At 39.0% G+C, this 19,770-nt stretch overlaps 3 protein-coding genes across 3 annotated transcripts in view; 2 read left to right on the top strand and 1 right to left on the bottom strand.

The window, feature by feature from the left end:
• The window catches only part of LOC127455952 (membrane-bound transcription factor site-1 protease-like), a 29,476-nt gene extending 26,536 nt beyond the window's left edge, over window positions 1-2,940 (top strand). Inside the window, exons 20-23 of the mRNA XM_051724158.1 lie at window positions 88-219; window positions 297-423; window positions 557-687; window positions 1,494-2,940. Coding sequence (XP_051580118.1) covers window positions 88-219; window positions 297-423; window positions 557-687; window positions 1,494-1,705 — 602 coding nt within the window. The 3' untranslated portion in view covers window positions 1,706-2,940. The remainder of the gene's footprint in view (window positions 1-87; window positions 220-296; window positions 424-556; window positions 688-1,493) is intronic.
• Window positions 2,941-5,080: 2,140 nt separating this feature from the next.
• Window positions 5,081-16,690, top strand: LOC127455963 (putative sodium-coupled neutral amino acid transporter 8). Its single transcript, XM_051724191.1, has 10 exons — window positions 5,081-5,269; window positions 5,917-6,115; window positions 6,305-6,461; window positions 7,414-7,518; window positions 12,020-12,077; window positions 12,678-12,792; window positions 14,141-14,288; window positions 14,540-14,739; window positions 15,901-15,952; window positions 16,043-16,690. Exons 1-10 carry the CDS (start codon window positions 5,081-5,083, stop codon window positions 16,143-16,145), a joined length of 1,326 nt encoding a protein of 441 aa, XP_051580151.1. The 3' UTR covers window positions 16,146-16,690.
• Window positions 16,691-17,424: 734 nt separating this feature from the next.
• The window catches only part of LOC127455961 (N-terminal EF-hand calcium-binding protein 2-like), a 146,008-nt gene continuing 143,662 nt past the window's right edge, over window positions 17,425-19,770 (bottom strand). The window contains exon 13 of the mRNA XM_051724189.1: window positions 17,425-19,182. Within this exon, the coding sequence (XP_051580149.1) occupies window positions 19,154-19,182 (29 nt within the window). The 3' untranslated portion in view covers window positions 17,425-19,153. The remainder of the gene's footprint in view (window positions 19,183-19,770) is intronic.

Raw genomic sequence — 19,770 nt, forward strand, 5'->3', positions numbered from 1 at the left:
CATGTATTTGACATGGTTTTAAAAAACCACCCACACTATTAATTTGTATTGTTTAATTCACATTTGGGTTCTCTCTTCCCTATTTAGACTGTTTTTGGATGCTGGATGCTTTGCTGCAATACACATCTTATAGCATGACTCCACCCAGCCTCGCCCACTCTAAAAACAGAGTAGTGCCCCCTACAGGCACAGACAAGCCATTACCACAGAGATTGGAAGGTAAAATTTATAGTTGTCTCTTTACAAACTTGCCGTTCTTTGTTTTTCAGGGGACTAATTTTTTATTATTTCTGCAGGAAATCACCTCTATCGTTACTCCAAAGTGCTGGAGGCTCATCTGGGTGACCCGAAGCCTCGTCCTCTACCTGCATGCCCTCATTTATCTTGGGCTAAACCACAGCCACTTAATGAGACTGCTCCTAGGTCAGTACAGATGTGCTGAAGTGACTTTCTCGACCAATGCACTTTGAATAGAGACTAATCTAATTCATGGACTTATTTTCTATAATATTGAGATTTGACAATAGTTACATTAACACTATTTATTTCTTTTCAGCAATCTGTGGAAGCATCAGAAGTTGCTGTCAGTGGACATGGACAAGGTTGTTTTGCCTAATGTGAGGCCATATCGGCCTCAGGTTCGACCCCTGTCTCCGGGGGAAAGTGGAGCTTGGGACATCCCCGGAGGTGAAGAAAGAGGACTTAATGACATTAAATGAGCTTTAAAGGGATAGCACACCCCAAAAAATGAAAGTTCTGTCATTTACTCATCCTCGTTCAAAACCGGTATAACTTTCTTACATGGAACACAATAGGAGATGTTAGGCTGAATGTTAGAGACTGATACCCTCAGTCACCATTCACTTTGATCGCATCTTTTTTTTCCATACAATGAAAGTGAATGGTGACTGACACTGTTAGTCTTAACATTCTGCTTAACTTCGCCTTTTGTGTTCCACAGAAGAAAGCTAGTCATTCGGGTTTGGAATGACATTTAGGTGAACTAACCCTTTAATGACATTAAATGATACTTGGTTTCTGGGTTCAGTGTTGATGGATTTAGATGGTCCCACATATATTAGGTGTCTAACTACTGTGTACTAACATTAATATACATGCAATACAATGTACTTATTATGTAACTACATGTTCTGCAAAATTCTCACAAGATTCACATTTGCTGCTACGGAGGTTGAGGTACAGGTAGGTTTAGGAGTAGAGGGTTAGGTTTAGGATTGGTGGTAAGGTAAACAGTGTAACTACAGATTTAATTAAATGCAGGTACTTTAACTGTAATTACAATGCAACAAAACATGTATGTACATAAGTACATTGTATCAAATGCTTAAGTACACAGTAGTAAGGCATCTAATATAAAGTATGTCCAATTAGATTAAGCTTGCTTCATATGCAGAAAATAAAACCAATCTTTTGTATTGCCTACAAAAGAACCTTTATTGGGTTTTGACACTATGCACTGTGTTTTTCCTCAGGAATAATGCCAGGCCGTTATAATCAAGAGGTGGGCCAGACAATCCCAGTATTTGCGTTTCTTGGTGCCATGGTTGTGCTTTCCTTCTTTGTGGTGCAATTGACCAAGGCCAAGAGCAAGCCCAAGCGCAGGAAACCCAGAGTGAAACGACCACTTTACCTTCAACAACAGCAACAACAAACTCCCCACTCAGGCAGAAACCCCACAGTTTGATCAGCCACACACCACACCTGAACACGCCACCTCTGGACATGGACAGAGAAATGGGGAACAGTCATCCCCGAGGGGTGTGTGTTGTCGTGATGATGAGATTGTTGGACTCCGATATGCTGAGTCTGTGCTTGAGATAAGCCCGCCTCCTGTGCCCGGACAAGGGCCTTGTGTACTGGACATCAGTGTTCTCTCTCTTGTCGTTATTCATCACATGCCTTTCAATTAAGTGACCAAATGGATAAATGTTTCCTCATTTAATTTATTAATGATGATAGATTGACCCTTGCTTTGTATGTCAAATTGAACAACCAAAACTAACCGTTCAGATTCCTTGATCAACATATTGGACTTCTTCCACGTCTTCATTTTTATATTTTGTTAAAATGTGTTTTTATAAAATGGGGTCTTTTGTAAATAGCCATCAAGATTTCACTGTTGTGTGGAAATATCAATGTTTTAAATATATCTTATCCAATATAAAGCAGAAAACCTGACTCTGTCTTTGTAATAGCCCATGGATGACATTCTTGTGGTAAGGGTTACAATGAAAAAACCAGAATAGTTTTTGTCTTTTCTTTTTTTTAATCTAAAGGATGATTCAGGTAAACTGTCAAAGTATATATGGTTTTGGAATGGTTCTGTTTATTTTGCTACTTTACATGATGGATGATCCTATTCATTCTTTGTTTGCATAAGATAGATGAAACTGTCTGTGTTTGACTATGTGGCCCTCCAGTATGTCTTAAGGAGTAAAATATCACCTCGGAATGCTCTTTTGGATGAGAGCCATGTTTTAGGACCATCTTTTTGTAGTCATCTTTATTATGTGAAGGATAAGTATATATACAAGCTGTTACATACAGTGGTCCCAAACATATTTGGACACCAAACCATGAATGTCATTGCATTTCAGTGTGGCATTTATTTTAAAGACGGGGCACAAGCTTAACATTTTACAAGAGATTTTAAATAATAAAACAATGCACTTTTTCTGGTTTTCTGGCATTTTCCTACATCTCTGGTTACTCCAATAGGACACCTGTGTCAGTCTGAGGGGAGCTGACTTCATATACCACTTAAATGATCATTTAGACCAGCTGGAAAAATTGATGTTCTGAGAAAACCAGTTGTGTGCAGCTGCCACTTGGTTTGGTATTTTGCTATTAATGCAATGAAATTCATACATGTTAAATTCTTCAAGTGTTTGAATAATTTTTGGGACCACTGTTTACTAACAGGTAATAAACCTCTTTAATGAAAAAATAGCACAATTTAGATGTGGTTGACTTTAAATCAGATTACAGGAATAATCTGAAAACATAATTTCTGGGGCAAACTTTTCAATAAGCCTGAACACTTGTGATGGAAGTCATTGTTACAGCTTCGAAGTGGAAGGGATATAACAAATCCATTCTTCCAAGATACAAAGCATTCTGCAGACGGCCCCACACAATCATGGCCCCCATGTAATTGAATGCTGGTGAAGATGGACAAAATAAATACTCCTCTTCTTTCTGCCTCTTTCTGTATCCGATCAACCCTCTCTGCTAAGCAGTCTTGTAGTCGCCCATACTTTTGCCTCAAGCCGGTGTGAAATCGACTAATTCCATTAGAGGTGATAGGGGCTGGGCAGTCTCTCTAAATCTCAGTCCTGATCCATTTTTAATGGGAAGAATAGCCTGTGAAAATGTCACCAGTTCCTTTCAGATGGTGAACCTCGATAGAGGTTAACGACGTGAAGAACATGGGAACTAACCCTGACCATTTATCTGTGCTTAAATGGATTTTACAAATCTTGTCATAAAGAAGGTCACATGTTCCACTTGTCCCCCATATCTAGAGGGTTCCCAGCCTTGCTTATGATTGTCTTTGCCATTGGACCAGCCTAAAACAGAAAACCAGCTTTGGGCTCTGATGTCCAGGGGTATGACAGTGAGCCTATAGCACCAGGCTCCACCATTAGATCCACTGCCGAACCCCCACCCCTGGAACACATGCTATTAAATGTGGGATATCCAGCACATGGCTAAGTGCCAAATTACTTCACACTTTATGTCAACAGTTGGCTTTTGATCTTAATAGACGTCACGCGTTGGACATGGTGGTCTGACTGAAAGAACCCAACTATTTTTCACAAAAAGTATCAAATGAAATTTCAACACAATGATAAAGTAAATCTGTTGGTAGTGAATTTAATTGCACTAAAAATATACCTAGTCGATTATACACTCACTGAGCACTTTATTAGGAACACTATAGTCGAACCAGTCTGGCCATTCTCTGTTGACATCTCTCATCAACAACGCATTTCCATTTACAGAACCGCCGCTCACTGGATGTTTTTTGTTTTTGGCACCATTCTGAGTAAACTCTAGAGACTGTGTGTGTGTGAAAATCCCAGGAGATCAGCAGTTACAGAAATACTCAAAACAGCCTGTCTGGCACCAACAATCATGCCATGTGTGTAGTCTTGATTACATACATATGATTCAAAATTACTGTGAATTTCTTCAGAAGTAAACCTTTTAATGTGAGAAAAAATAAATGTGTGCACCTTTAATGACAGTCTAAAATAGCAAAGAAAGGTAAATGATTCATTTATTCAAAAACAATGTATTATTATGAATTTGAATGAATGTATTATGCATTTTAAATATCTTTGAAAACAATGATATTCTGTAAATAGTTCACCCAAAAATGATAGTTCTCATTTCATTTGCTCACCCTTATGTCATCTCAAAATCATTTGACTTACTTTCTTCCGTGAAACACAAATGAAGATATTTTATAGGTCATATGATATTTGTTTATCCATACAATGCAAGTGAATGGTGGCCAAATTTTCGAGCTCCGAAAAGGTAATAAAGGCAGCATAAAGGTCATCCATAAGACTCCAGTGGTTTAATCCAAGTCTTCTTAATCAAGCAAGCCACAGGTCTAAAAACGCCCCAAATCAATCTTTTGCAATTGCAATTTTACACGTTATTTTGTCAGAGAGAGATAATTGCGGTGAGGGTTATGTGTGTCACCTCTCCACCAAAGTGCAAGTGTGTCATACCTCAGACTGAAGAGAGCGAGATCTCAGCAAAACTGTCTGCATACAGGATGACACCCTCGGCCAAAACGAGTTGTTTTGAGTCTGCTCGTGTAGAGCCAGCTTAAGGGTGAGCAAATGATGAGAGAATTATCATTTTTGGGTTAACTATTCCTTTAAATTCGGGTTCGCAAAGTATGTGTTAAAGTTTAAGCGCATCATGCGTTTGAGTGGTTTGAAACAGCCAATTATATCTATGAACACCAAACCCCCACCCCTCTTTTACCTGAGCAGAAGTTTGAACACCCAACGCGTCTTAAGAGTGATCCACACAGTCAAGCATGGAAGAGCTGGCTATAGAGAGTATCAGCTTTTTGACAAAGCCCTCGCTGGACACAAATGGAGCAAAATTAGGCTCTTTGGGGGCAGTTTTCATCATGCTCAAAAGCGCACTGGGCGCAGGTCTGCTCATCTTCCCCTGGGCGTTTGAGAAATCTGGAGGAATTCATTCTGCTGTCACTGTGGAAATGGCAAGTAACTCTGTGAAGTTGCTGCAGTGAAACACTGGTTGTCTGATTGACGTAAAATACTTGGTTTAATCAGTGTGGTGTGTATTTATTGATCTTTTGAGATGCATCATTATGTATCAGTGTTGAACAACTCATACCTCTATAATGTTAAAATGAAACATTTGCGTTTTCTGTTGCTAATTGCTTGTTTTTAACACTGATATGGTACAGGATGAATACAGGTAAAGACACTTTCTGATAATTTGTCATTGGAGTTAGTTTTAAAATATGATCCAAATGATTACATTTATAAAGGAATCCACAAATAGTGGTAGATAATTAAGCTTAAGGGATAATTCACCTAATAATGACAATTCTGTCATCATTTACTCACCCTCATGTTCCAAACCTGACTTTGTCCCACGAAACAAAAGGAGATGTTAGGCAGAATAAAAGACTCAGTCACCTTTCACTTTCATTGTATGGCAGAAAGATGCAATGAGAGTGAACAGTGACTGAGACTAACATACTGAAACAAAGTAAGTCACTGGCACAACATAAGTGTGAATGAATGATGACAAACTTTTTATTTTTTGGTGAACTATCCCTTTAAATTTCCCACTTTACCTGAATTGACAGTATTATTTCTATATTTCTCTGTTCTGCAGATTTCTCTTGTGTTTCTGATCAGTGGACTGGTCATCCTGGGCTATTCGTCTTCAATCAGTGGACAAAACACATATCAGGCAGTTGTCAGAGATGTGTGCGGTCCTGCCATGGGCAAGCTCTGTGAGATCGCATATGTCTTAAATCTCTTCATCATATCTGTTGCTTTCCTCGTCATAGTAGCTGACCAGCTTCAGAAATGTGAGCAACATAAAGTCTTTGTCTGTGACTTTTTCCTGGGGTGGCTTTTAAATGACCCCTCCCCCACCACCCTTTCCTTTTTTTACTAATTATATTATAATATAATATACTCTAAAATAATATTACATTATTATTTTAAAGTAGTATCGGACCAGCCTCATACTGATCATCTCCATTCATTTCTCCCAGTGTGTCTCTCCATGTATGAGTTAATCACAGGCTCACCAGAATCAGAGATGCCGTACTACTGGTACACAGACCAGAGATTTGCTCTGTTTCTTCTGTGTCTCTTCTTCATTTTCCCTCTCTCTGTCCCTAAGGAGATCAGCATACAGAAGTATACTAGGTGAGAAAATATGTTTTCCCATGCAGTTCCTTTTTTTGTGTATATTGTTTAGAAAATGCGGCACAGACGACAAAAAGGTTGGAAAAGGAGCAGGTTGATTCAGGGTTTCCACAGTCGTGGAAAAACTCGAAATATTAGAAAAAAAGAAATAATAATAATAATAATATTTTCTAGGCCAAGAAAAGTCAGAAATTTCTGTAGTGAATGTACAACATTAAAACTAGGGCTGTCAGTGGATTACAATTATAATCTAATCTAATTAATTACATGACATGCTGATTAATTAATCAAATTAATTGCAAATAATCGCATATATAAATATTTGCAGAGAGAGCCCCACAAATAACAATAATTCAATATGTAGTAATTAAATGAAAATATTTCAATAATTATAAATATAATATACATTATATCTATAATTTAAATAATAATAATGCATTACATTATTGTGGCAAATGAGTATAGCATTGATAAGACAATACCAAAAGTGCCCTTACACTTTTGGTATTGTGAAGTGCCCTTACAATATATTGTTGAAAAAGTGTGATGTTGCTGATGGTATTTTACCCAATATTATTGATGAATGACAGGCTTTTAGTGGTAGTCAGTGTTTCAGAGGTCTTGCAATGTTTAGTTCAGTAACATGCAGATACAGTCATATGAAGGTCCTTGAGTCTGTTTGTTTTCATTGCCTGTAGTTTTACTGAGGATTTTATGCTTGGCCTGCCAGCTCCAGTGATGCAGTGATGAAGTGTGTGTTTGTTGCTGTTATAGAATTTTATGAAGTGCTGTTATTGCTTCTGTTTTTCATTAGGACTTTTATGGTCAATTGCCATGACAGTGCATGGTATTTGAATAGCTTTAGAATTCCTCTTCTCCACCTACAATGAAGATAATTCTTGTAATGCATTACTTTTCTCACCAATAGTCTTTCATATTTATTTCTGTGCAGTGTTCTTGGAACTCTTGCTGCTACTTACCTCACTGTAGCCATCACTGTCAAATACCACATGAGGCCAGTCCATGAGATCAGTCTTTCCCCTCTGTACAGCAATGGGTAAGTATGGAGTGAAGGAGCTTTGCAATTTTGTGGAAAACTGAATGAAGGATCATAGCATTTTCAGCATCATCATCTTAGAATGCTTTTATGTTTCTCCCTTCAGTGCCTAAACAAAAAGTATCGGTTTTTCAGGTTGTAGTCCTTAACCTGATAGAGAATTAGCATTTTACAGCCATGGGATCACTCAGAAATTTCCCATGGGTTTTAGAATAGTGGTTTTTGATTCATGAGTAAAATAAGATATGTGGTTAACATTACATGAAGAGACTTTCACGCATTTCCCCCCACAACATAAATGACACAAAATTCAAATGCAAATTTAGAAGCCGCAGCATTTTTTAACCCTTAAATGCATGGGAATTTCACCAAACTTACTTATTTGGATCTTTAGTGACCTGGCACGTACACTGGGGGCCAAAAGTTTGGAATAATGTACAGATTTTGCTGTTTTGGAAGGAAATTGGTACTTTAATTCATCAAAGTGGCATTCAAATGATCATAAAGTATAGTCAGGACATTACTGATGTACAAAAAGAGCACCATCACTATTTGAAAAAAAGTCATTTTTGATCAAATCTAGACAGGTCCCATTTCCAGCAGCCATCACTCCAACACCTTATCCTTGAGTAATCATGCTAAATTGCTAATTTGGTACTAGAAAATCACTTGCCGTTATATCAAACACAGCTGAAAGCTATTTGGTTCATTAAATGAAGCTTAACATTGTCTTTGTATTTGTTTTTGAGTTGCCACAGTATGCAATAGACTGGCATGTCTTATATTAGGTCAAAAATGGCAAAAAAGAAACAGCTTTCTCTAGAAACTTGTCAGTCAATCAAGTTTTGAGGAATGAAGGCTATACAATGCTTGAAATTGCCAAAAAAATGAAAGATTTCATACAAAGGTGTGCACTACAGTCTTCAAAGACAAAGGACAACTGGCTCTAACCAGTTGTGGCCACGTGCATCTCTCTCTCTCTCCACCGGCGTATCCGGCCGCCCCTTATCTCGCTCTCCCACTGATCAGCTGATTCAGCACTGGCGCCATCATGGCCCAGCCATGCCCTCCTCCTCGTAACACTCCTCCCCCACACGATTCAGGCTGGAGCGCCACCGGTCTGACTAACCCCCTCCGGCCGTTCTGTCAGTCGGTGGTCCACCCCGCCTCCTGTGAACCTGGGGGAGAGATGAGGGGAGGCGTGGGGAGAGGGAAAGGGCGAGTGGAAACACACAGAGAGAGAGGAGAGAGAGAGAAAAACTTTCATGCTGGCTCCTAGATGTGCTGTCGCCCGGTCCTCAACTTCTCTGCCCTCTGGCGGCTGCCAGCTCGCTCATCCCTCAGCGAATCCTCCGGCCCCTGGCGGACAGAACTGCTCCTCTCCTTCTTGGCAGATGGCCGTGGTTCCTCCAGCTCTCAGCATCCCCTGGCGGATGACAGCGGCGAGGACTTCACGACAGCGCATCACTCCTCCTTCCTGGGTTTCGGCACCACTGTAACAGTTATAGGATGGGCAAGGAGGAGGCAGGAACCAGCTGAACAGTAAACATAACATTTTAATGAGAAACTCAACTTAAAACAAACGTAAACAAACACAGACACATATGCAACGTGGCCATGTGCGTCTCTCTCTATCTCTCTCTCTCCACCGTCGTCTTCAGCCGCCCCTTATCTTGCTTTCCTGCTGATCAGCTGGATCAGCAGGAAATAGCAATAGCAATGTCAAATGTAAGTCAATCACTGAAACAACAGCACCACCTTGAGTAACAAATAGTATATGTAATATGAATGTGTACATGCATTTGGGATACTGATAATTCATCATTGTTGATAATTCACCTTTGTTGCACAGAAAATCAACGTGATATACTATTTATTTGTATGAATATAGTACTCATTTCTCTTGTAATAAACAAAGAAATAGATATCCTGTAATAGCAAACTTATATAGATATAAAATAATAAAAAAAATATATCATTTATGGAAGTACAAAACACACACACAGACACACAAAAAAAACTACACTATTAAATACATAGGGTTTCTAATGACCCTATACACTTTTGGTACTTAAAGGTGCACTCAGTAATTTTTTCCTAAAGACATAAATTGTAATATTGCATTAAATGTAGGTGTGACGAGGAGGAGGGCGTGGCCGGGCCGTAACGATGGACGCCCAGCGCTGAATCAGCTCAATCAGCAAGAGAGGGATAAAGAGGAGCCGGGGAGGCCAGTTCGAGAGAGAGAGAGAGACACATGCGGCCGCTGTGTGTGTGTGTGTGCGTCTATGTGTTTTATGTTGTTTTAAGTTAATTTCTGTCAATAAAGTTTATGTTGACTGTTCTGCCGGTTTCGCCTCTTCCTTGCCCATCTTACATTGGTGCCGAAACCCAGGAAGGAGGAGGGATGCGCTGTCGTGGAGTCCTCGCCATGGCCGTCCGCCAGACTGATGGAGGAGTCGCTGCCGGCCGCCGAGAGATGGAGGAACCACTGCCATCCGCCAGGAAGAGGTGGAGCCATTCCGTCCGCCACAGGGCGGAGGAGTGGCTGAGGACCAGGTGACAGTGTGTCCAGGGACCGGCGAGCGAGTTTTTCTCTCTCTCTCCTCTCTCTCTCTCGAACTGGCGTCCCAGGCTCCTCTTTATCCCTCTCCCACTGATTGGGCAGATTCAGCACCGGGCGTCCATCGATACGGCCCAGCCATGCCCTCCTCCTAGTCACACTCCTCCACCGAACGATTCAGGCCGGGGAAACCTCTGGCATGATGTACTCCCCTCTCCTCCCTTCCTGGAGTTTCAGAGCAGTTTCTCTGACTCCCGGCAGACGACAGCAGCGAGGACTCCACAACAGTGCATCCCTCCTTCTTCCCAGGTTTTGGCACCAATGTAACGGGTAAGGGATGGGCAAGGAGTAGGTGGGAACCAGCAAAACAGTCAATGTAAACTTTAATGACATAAACTCAACTTAAAACAACATAAATTACATAGACACACACACACACACAGCGGCCGTGTGTGTCTCTCTCTCTCTCTCAAACTGGTGCCCCTGCCCCCTCCTGGCTGATTAGGTGACTCAGCGCCAGCTGTGCACCCTCATGGCCCGGCCACGCCCTCCTCCTTGTTACACTCCTCTACCGCCCGATTCAGGCCGGGGAAACTTCCAGTATGACATACTCCCCTCCCTTCCTGGAGGGGAGGTGTTGCCCTTCCAGCCGTCCTTCTGCCAGCAGGTCTTCCCCGCCTCTCTGGAACCCTGGGAGAGACAAGGGGAGGGAGAGGGGAGAGGGAAAGAGCGAGGGGGAGAGACAGAGAGAGAGAGAAAAACTTGCTTGCTGGTCCCCGGACACGCCGTCACCTGGTCCTCAGCCACTCTTCCTCCCCTGGCAGACGGCAGCGAGTCCTCCGACCCCTGGTAGATGGAACGGCTCCTCCCCTTCCTGGCGGATGGCAGCGGTTCCTCCGTCCCCTGGCGGACGCCCGCGGACAGCAGCGGTGAGGACTCCAAGACAGCACATCCCTCCTCCTTCCAGGGATTCGGCACCAATGTAATGGGTAAGGGATGGGCAAGGAGGAGGCGGGAACCGGCAGAACAGTCAACGTAAACTTTAATGACATAAAACAACATAAAACACATGGACGCACACACACACAGCGGCAGCATGTGTCTCTCTCCCATTCGAAGTGGCGTCTCCGGCTCCCCTTTATCTCTCTCTCCCGCTGATTAGTTGACTCGGTGCCGGCCGTGCACACTCACAGCCCTGCCACGCCCTCCTTCTCATCACAGTAGGAAATCACGACCACACACATTAAAATGAAGACTCCAGTCAAATCAGTAACCTTATAAAAGCTGTTTTATTCTACACAGAAATGTTGAATACTAAATTTCTACAATGGCATCTGAAACTGAAAACTGTTGATTTAAAATGATACTGCATCCAAGCAGATAGGTGCCAGCGTAAGTCCAAGATAACAAAGTTACTGAGAGCACCTTTAAGCTATTATTGGCATTTTGGCATTTTTTTTGTGTTGCATTATTTGTGAGATAGAGATTGAGGAATACTAAAGAGCTGTGGACATAAAAAATGCATAAGGTACAGGGGGAATGACATCCCGGGTCACTAAAGACCCATGGTAAGCGTTTAAGGGTTAAAAGCGCAAGTTCCTAAATAAGGATCTGTTGTTGTCCTTGTTTAGCAACGTACGGTTTAAAACCTCACAAAGGCTTCAGAATTCATGTTTGAGTTATGACTGTGTATGTTGTAGAACAAAACCTGAAATTCTCTTCAAGTAATGTTAACCATAGACCTTATTTTACTCTATTATTTTACGCTATTCTAAAAACCCATTCGGATTCCTCAGGGAACCCATGGCATCTTAACCTCCCTGGTTGGCTTACAAATTGACATCATGACTAAAAAGCTCTATTACCACTTTTTGTGTGAAACCACCTCTGTTTAATAATAATATTACTATTAGTAATAATAATAATATTTTTTTTTAGAGTAAGCTCATGGACTTCAATGTTCAACGTTGTTCCAACTATCTGCTTTGGCTTTCAGGTGAGTGGGCTCAGGTACCTCTGATCGGCTAGATTGCGGGTTATCATGTTTTCTAGCTTTTATCCAATGTACCGGCATTTCACCTTTGAGAAAAAGAGCATTGAAATTCTTTCATTGAATGTCATCACTCCATAGACAGGTCCTCAGGCTTCAGTCCACAAAACATGGGGAGCCAAGTAGCTTTTTGCTCCCACTTTAATATTTTAGGTCAGGTCAGATGCAAAGAATGAAAAATGGTGCATCTTTGTGATGAGTTTTATTTGTAAGTTCTTCCATAACCATGGTAACACAGGGGAATTGTCAAAAATGTAATAAAAGTTCAGTATGGTGGCACTGCAGACAAGTGCAGGGTTATTCATTGTCCATTGCCTGAGGCTGATTGATCACAAGGCAGGAATAGAGAGGCGAGGAAAAGGGAGATTTGAAAAGAGCTGTGCAAGAAGGGAATTGGTGAGAAATGAGCTAGGGCTGAAGGTGTTTTATTTTTTCTTCATTACAGGAAAAGCCTTTTGAGCCCTTTGTGTAAATGTGTTGGAGATCTGATTACTGAACACAGCTGTGTTTGAGCTGATACTTCAAACTCTGTATTTACTGTTTCAGTGCCATGAGGCCTGCATTGCTGTCTATAGTAGTATGGAGAACAGGAAGCTGTCCCACTGGGTCTTCATCTCTGTGGTGTCCATGTTCATCTGCCTCATCATCTACTCTGTCACTGGTCAGTTTTGTTCAGGGTCAACATATTATTAAAACTTGCTTCCCTGTAACTGTGTATGAAATTCTCAAAGATATAACATTAGAAATTGACTACAAGCATGCCAGTGTACTAGCATTTAAACCTTTTAGTACAGCATATGTCTAATACTACAGTAACTGCATACATTTTTATTGCATTTTAATCTTCATTTATATCTATTATCCCATAAGTTAAAATCTACCAAACTTAATTTTATGAATTTTTGTCTTGAAAAGTGTGCCTGTGCTATGTTTCTTTCCAGTTAAATTCCCCTTGGGTTGATATTTTATCTATTGCTGTCAGTTGATGAATTTTTTTATTCTCGATTAATCACATAATTTTTTGTAGTTAATCATGATTAATCGCAGATTTTGAAAATGCTGAAATGTAACACCATATATGCTTATTTTCCTGTCAAAATGCATTTATTTCCATCTTAGGAAGAAAACAAAACAATATATAGCAATATAATGCTTTATTAACATTTTCCAAACAAAGCCTTCCACAGTATAAACATAGAAATGTAATAAAATAGCAGCAATTCAAGTAACATTAAACGTTTCCCAAATTCTAAGTGGGAGGTTGACTAATTGAAAGAACTAATCCCCATATAAATTGCATATTCATAAACTCTCATCCTCCACAATATTAATCTGCTGGTAAACTGTGGCTATCCGCTTTCCTACAGCAATAAAGCTGCGTTCATCATACGTGTCAGGGCATCAGCGCCAGTGTCGAGCATTGCTTTGAACTCCACATGAAAAGCACTTGCAGACAAAAACGTCTCATTTTGCATTTTGGTGATAGTTAAAACTTGGCGTGCTTCTGTGGTAATTTAAATGCACCTTACATAGGCTGAAAAATATTTGATTTCTATCAAGTCCCATCTGGGCTTGTTTTGTACATCAGATAGCGCTAAGAGGTCCTTTTCCCTTCATTTTATCACTGACAGGGAAGTGCTATTGTGTGTGTGTTGTGAAGTGTGTGTTAGTGTAATGACTCCAGGTGGACACATTACAAAGGTTCCTCCCTCCCAACAAGTGTTTATGCTGGTTTATGCTGTATTAACGGTAAATGTGTAAATCACGATCAAGAAAAATTAACGCGTTAAACTTATTAAATAAATTGCATGTGTTAACGTGTTCATTCGGACAGCTCTAATTTGATCTAATGCAATAATTTGTACATTTTATTTAAGTGTCCAGTATTTTGGGAGGACTATTATTGATAGTTGTTGGTTTATTTAAAGGGGGATGTAATAATTAATTAGTTTAGTAAAAAGCATAGCCTATTGATCACCAAATGAATCCATATTTCACCTGTTTTGTAGGAGTCTATGGGTACCTGACATTTGGGAAGAACGTTGCTCCTGATATTCTGATGTCATACAGTGGGGGTGATTTAACCATGATTGTTGCCAGGCTGCTCTTTGGGATCTCAATCATTACTATCTTTCCCATCATTGTCCTACTTGGAAGGTATGCTACAAAAACAGTCTTATGGTTAGCAGAAGGACAATTAAATCTATTGTCACAAACTAAGATGTCACTATTATTGGTGGGTGAAGGCACACTTTTCTGTAGGTGTGATCAGTAAGCCTACACTACATTTTGCCACTCCATGTAAGCTCATAGTAATTAATTTGCCCAAAGACATTGGCTAAAGTCATTTTAACATGGTTGGATGGCTGTGTGGTATTGCCATTTACAGTAGGTATGTGTGTATGTAGATCTGTGATTCAGGATCCATTGCTGAGGTGCAGACGGAAACACACTGCCGTGACTGATTCCTACGAGTGCCGTACCCGTGTTGCCCTGACCACAGCCTGGGTCTCAGTCACCCTTCTCATTGCAGTCTTTGTTCCAGACATCAGCAAAGTGATCAGTGTTGTCGGGGGAGTCAGTGCTTTCTTCATCTTTATATTTCCAGGTAAATCTACCTGTCTAGTTTATGACCCTTTACTGTATTGAATTGTGAATACTGTGGCTGCATTTTTGACTGAACTCATTAATTGCAGAGTAATTAAAGACATTCTTAGGGGCCGTTCACACAACGCATTCTTGTGTTAAACAAAATGCAACAAATGTAACAGGATGCAGGTTTCTCGAGACATTTCACAAGTTATTTTAACTTGACACTGCAAATTAAAAATGTTGTGCTCATTGCATGGGACACTGAAAATGATGTGAAAAGCATCACAACGATCAAAGAAATCAGTCTTGGACATGTTTACATGGAAATACAATTACAAAATAGCAGAGATGGACGCAAACACACATTCTGTGTGAACGACCCTTTAAAAATGAGCAGTGGTTTCTCCTATATTCCCACAACACTTCATGTCTGAGCATCTAAATGTAATGTGAAAGTACTTAAAAGGAATATTCCAGGTTCAATACAAGTTGAGCTCAATTGACAGCATTTGTGGCATAATGTTGATTACCACAAAAATTAGTTTTGACTCGTCCATACTTTTCTTTAAAAAAAAAAAAAAATCGAGGTTACAGTGAGGCACTTTCAATGGAAGTGAATGGGGTCAATGAAAGTGAATGAAATACGAAGCTAATAATTTTATAAAAACACGCAGTAATTCTTCTGTTAAAGCTTGTGTATTATTTGAGCTGTAAAGTTAAACTGTAATTTTTGCAGTCATTTTAGGGTTTGTTGACATTACATTGTCATGGTAAAGAAGTTGTAAAATTGGCTATAACTTTACACAGAAAATGTTAGTAAGTGATTTTATCACACTAAAATAATGTTTACATGTATGTCCTTTATGTCTTCTGGCTATACTTTTGAAACAGTGAGTATTTTAATGTAAAAAAATTGCCCCCCATTCACTTCCATTACAAGTGCCTCACTGGAACCAAGATTTTTGCTTTTTTTTTAAAGAAAAGGAGGAAAGAGTCAAAATCAGTTTTTGTGGTTGTCAATATTATGCCACAAATGCTGTTGATTGAGCTCAACTTGTATTGAACCTGGAACATTCTTTTAATTCTGTTAGACATCTTATGTTTCATGCTAAGCTAGAATGATGTGTTTTGTATATTTATATTTTTTATATTCATTAATGTATATCTTTTTTTGAAGGACTTTGCCTGATATTTTCTGTGCAGTCAGAGTCAGTTTCTCCTATACTGAGGTGAGAGAAGTGGGATGGAGAATATTTATCCCAACTGAATACTTACACCATGACATATTAAATCATCATGTGTTTTATTCCTTTTTTCAGATATCTTCTGATTGCATGGGGTATGATCACACTTTTCTGTGGTACCTTTATCTTTGGGCAGAGCACTTCAATTGCAATCATGCAACTCTTAAGTGAGATCTAAATATCTTTTGCAATTTGCCCTTAAAGGTATTTTGTCAGCTTTTGTCAGAAAAGTTTAATGTCAGCTACCATTTAACACAAGGACTTTTAACTGTATGGTTTTGGGCATAATTGTAAACATTGCTCCAATATTTCAAAATGCAGAGTTTAACATTCATGTAGGAGTAATTCCTTAAACAGAATTATATTTACTAGGGATGCACTGATATGTACTTTTTTGCCCGACGCCAATTTTTAAAGTTTAGTAATCGCGCAAAGCCATAATGCGATTTCAATCTTAATTCAGTTAATCATGCAGCATTAATGGATATCATACAATATCTCAGAAGTCAGTCAATGTCTGCTGGTTTGAAAGCATTTTGGGTGGTTTCCTGCATCATGTAGCCTATAAACCATTCAACCCTTCTACATATTGTGGCTATTTTTTCTGGATAGTGCGTTTGAATTCACAGAGTTTTTACAAAGTGTGTTACTAATTAATTATAAATCAACCATCGTTTTTTTCATTCTTCGCCGTTTTCATGCTTATTACAGATATGCAGATGATTTTAATTTGCTTAATAATTGGCCGATAAATATCGGCAGCCAGTACATCGGTGCATCCCTAATATTTACTTTAAGATAAGCACAAATGTATTAATAATAATAAAATTTTATATGAAATACCTCAGACAAATGTGTTGTGTAAATCTGTGCTATTTATATCTAGTCTTTTTGGGTGTTCAGCAATTTTACTGGCCCTTTTTGCTTAATTGTAGTAATATTTGTTAAGTAATGAAACTATATGTATCATGTATGTCCTTAAACATTAACTGTAGCAGAGTGGTTGATAGCCATATGTTCTTCAAAAGTAGCAACAGTTTTGGAAGATAATAGTGAAGTAGTACATTCAGCAAGGTTCAACAGTTTTAGAGAATAAAGTTATAAATATATTATGTAAAATTAGACTTATGTGCTTATAGATGAACAGTTCTTCAGATTTCAGTGGAACCATTTTTATATAATTAAACTGTCAATTCACTGTCAATGTATGGAAAAAAGATGCAATAAAAGTGAAAGGTGTCACAAAAAAATCTCCTGTGTCCCATGTAAGAGAGAAAGTCAAAGTAGCACATGATGACAGAATTTCCATTTTTATGTAAACTATCCCTTTATGACTTTAACTACTACTATACTGTAAAAGAATGTTTTCAAGTTAAAGTGTATTTTTGTTCAGTTGAATCAAGAAACTGTGGCAATGTAAAAAAAATAAATAAATAAAATCCAGTGCCAATTTTTTTCCAGTACTTTATTGAATATCAGCACTCTACATAATCTAGAATTGTAACAAATTTAAGACGAATATAATACTTTGCATCCCTGCAATAAATCTCTACACTCACGTATAAGAGAGAAAGCCAGTTTACGGAAACATATATGGGAATAAGAAGTAGTGTTTCATCAAACAATGCCATTAAAAGTTTTTGCTCATATTTGAACTTTTTTATTCATCTCATATATATATTATATTTAATTTATTTTTGTTCCGTTACTGGGGTAATATAAAAGAAAATAAGAAATGCACAAAATCCATTTACAGTCGCATAGCTAAATTCTACGGCAAATCATTTACTGGACATTCATTTGTAACATGCACTCACTATGAAGGATAAACAAACCAAACAGAAGGCAGGATTGGTGGGAAAGCAAACAGAAAGGAATGTTGCAGTTTGGGCCTTGTTTTTTTTCTCCTGCTATTGAACTGTTTCTATATTGAGCCAACCAGAAATTTCAGTCAATTTGCACACATACATCAGCCTTAGATTTACTGATCAACAAATGTGAGCTGTTTGAAGTATGATCTATTTTGATCAAAATATTCTATACTATGAGAGGTTAATATTATTTGTCCTGAGATGAACTGGAGCCAAATGTTCTTTATGAGAAACAAAATTAGGTGAGAATTACAATCAGTCAATGCCGCTGTCTTAAATGTATGAACTCTTACATTCATATATTGTCTCTCAAAAATGATCAGCATCTGTATATCAAATTTTCAAGAAAATTCTGTTCTCCTAATGCTCATTACTCAGGATGATCTCTACAGTCTATAAGCTAATTTAATTTACATAAACATTTCCTCTATAATAATCCAAGTACATTGTGCTTTTGGACCAGATCTTTTTTTGATGTGTGTTGTGAATGTAGGCCCTTTGATTGGCAGTATGTGCCATGCTGTTCAGCAAAAAAATATTACCAATATCTCTACATGGCTCAGTGCAATACACATGTTCAGAAGGAACCTATAACACCAGCCTATAACAAGTATAAAGTATCTTTACAGAAATGCTATTATCCTTGGAAATACTTCACTGCACAGTTTTGTCTTCTCAGAAGTTGTACCATCAGGGAACTGTTCGCAAAGCAGTGGATGCTCGTTTAAACTCAAACAGGGATGAAATATTAATCAACCTCATTTACTTAGAAGAGACTGTAAGTCGATATTTTAAATGCACATGCTTTGTGATTTTCCTGATGTTGGATATAATGCATCAAGCAGGTGCAGTTTCAAAGGGATAATTTACCCAAAAATTATACATTTACCATTCACTTGCAATTGAAACTGAGGCTAACATTTTGCCTAACATCTTTCGTGTTCCACGGAAGAAAGTTATACGGGTTTGGAACAACATGAGGGTGAGTAAATGACAGAATGAAATTTTTTGGGTGAACTATCCCTTTAATGTCTGTATATTACAGTGGTGGAGTTGTTCATGAGGGAATTGGTACTATTCCCATCATTCTCTGTAGCTGACACTGTAGTTTTGGCTCAATATCAAATGAATACTGAGTAAACAAGTAATTATAAAAGAGAGGGAGACAGAGTGGGGAGAGCGCAGAGAGAAAAGGGGAGAGTTAAGAAAGCAGAGATTGTGACAGAGGGATAGAAAGGGGACAGTGGAGGAAGAGGAGGGGTGAAGGTCTTCAGGCATAAGGCGGGACCATTCCACCCGCAGACTGGCTCGATTCTCATTCTCTGTTCAGGCTGCACCAGGCGGCTAGAAAGAGAGAGAGTCCGCATCATTATTAAAGAGATAAACAGCAATAAATATTTAATGCATGCCTGTCTTTATAATTTATGTTTATGACCATGTACAGTCATTAGACTGCTTGTATATTATACAGCATCCTCCCCTTGAAATAGTGCTGAAATAAACCAGAGAGTGTTTGCAGTACACAGTGGACTACAAAACCTCTTAAAAGGACAGTTCAGCTGAAAATTAACATTTTGACATCATTTACTCACTCTCATGCTTTCTGTGAATTTCTCTCTTCTGGGAAACATGAAAGGAGATGTTAGGCAGAGTGTTAGCCTCAGTCCCCATTCACATTTTTATCGCATTTTTTTCACACTGCACCATACTATGAAAGTGAATGGGGACTGAGGCTAACACTCTGCCTGCACGGAAGAAAGTCATATGGGTTTGGAACAAAATGAGGGTAAATGATTTTTTGAGGAAGTAAATTATGACAGAATTTTTTATTTTTGGTGTATTGTCTCTTTAATGCAAAAACTGTCAGAGGATAGACAAGTTGGGAATTAGAGTAATTCTGCAGAACAGGTAGGCACAAACAATAGCTGTGAA

This window comes from Myxocyprinus asiaticus, chromosome 18, assembly GCF_019703515.2.
Source record: "Myxocyprinus asiaticus isolate MX2 ecotype Aquarium Trade chromosome 18, UBuf_Myxa_2, whole genome shotgun sequence".
In the NCBI taxonomy this organism is placed as follows: domain Eukaryota; kingdom Metazoa; phylum Chordata; class Actinopteri; order Cypriniformes; family Catostomidae; genus Myxocyprinus; species Myxocyprinus asiaticus.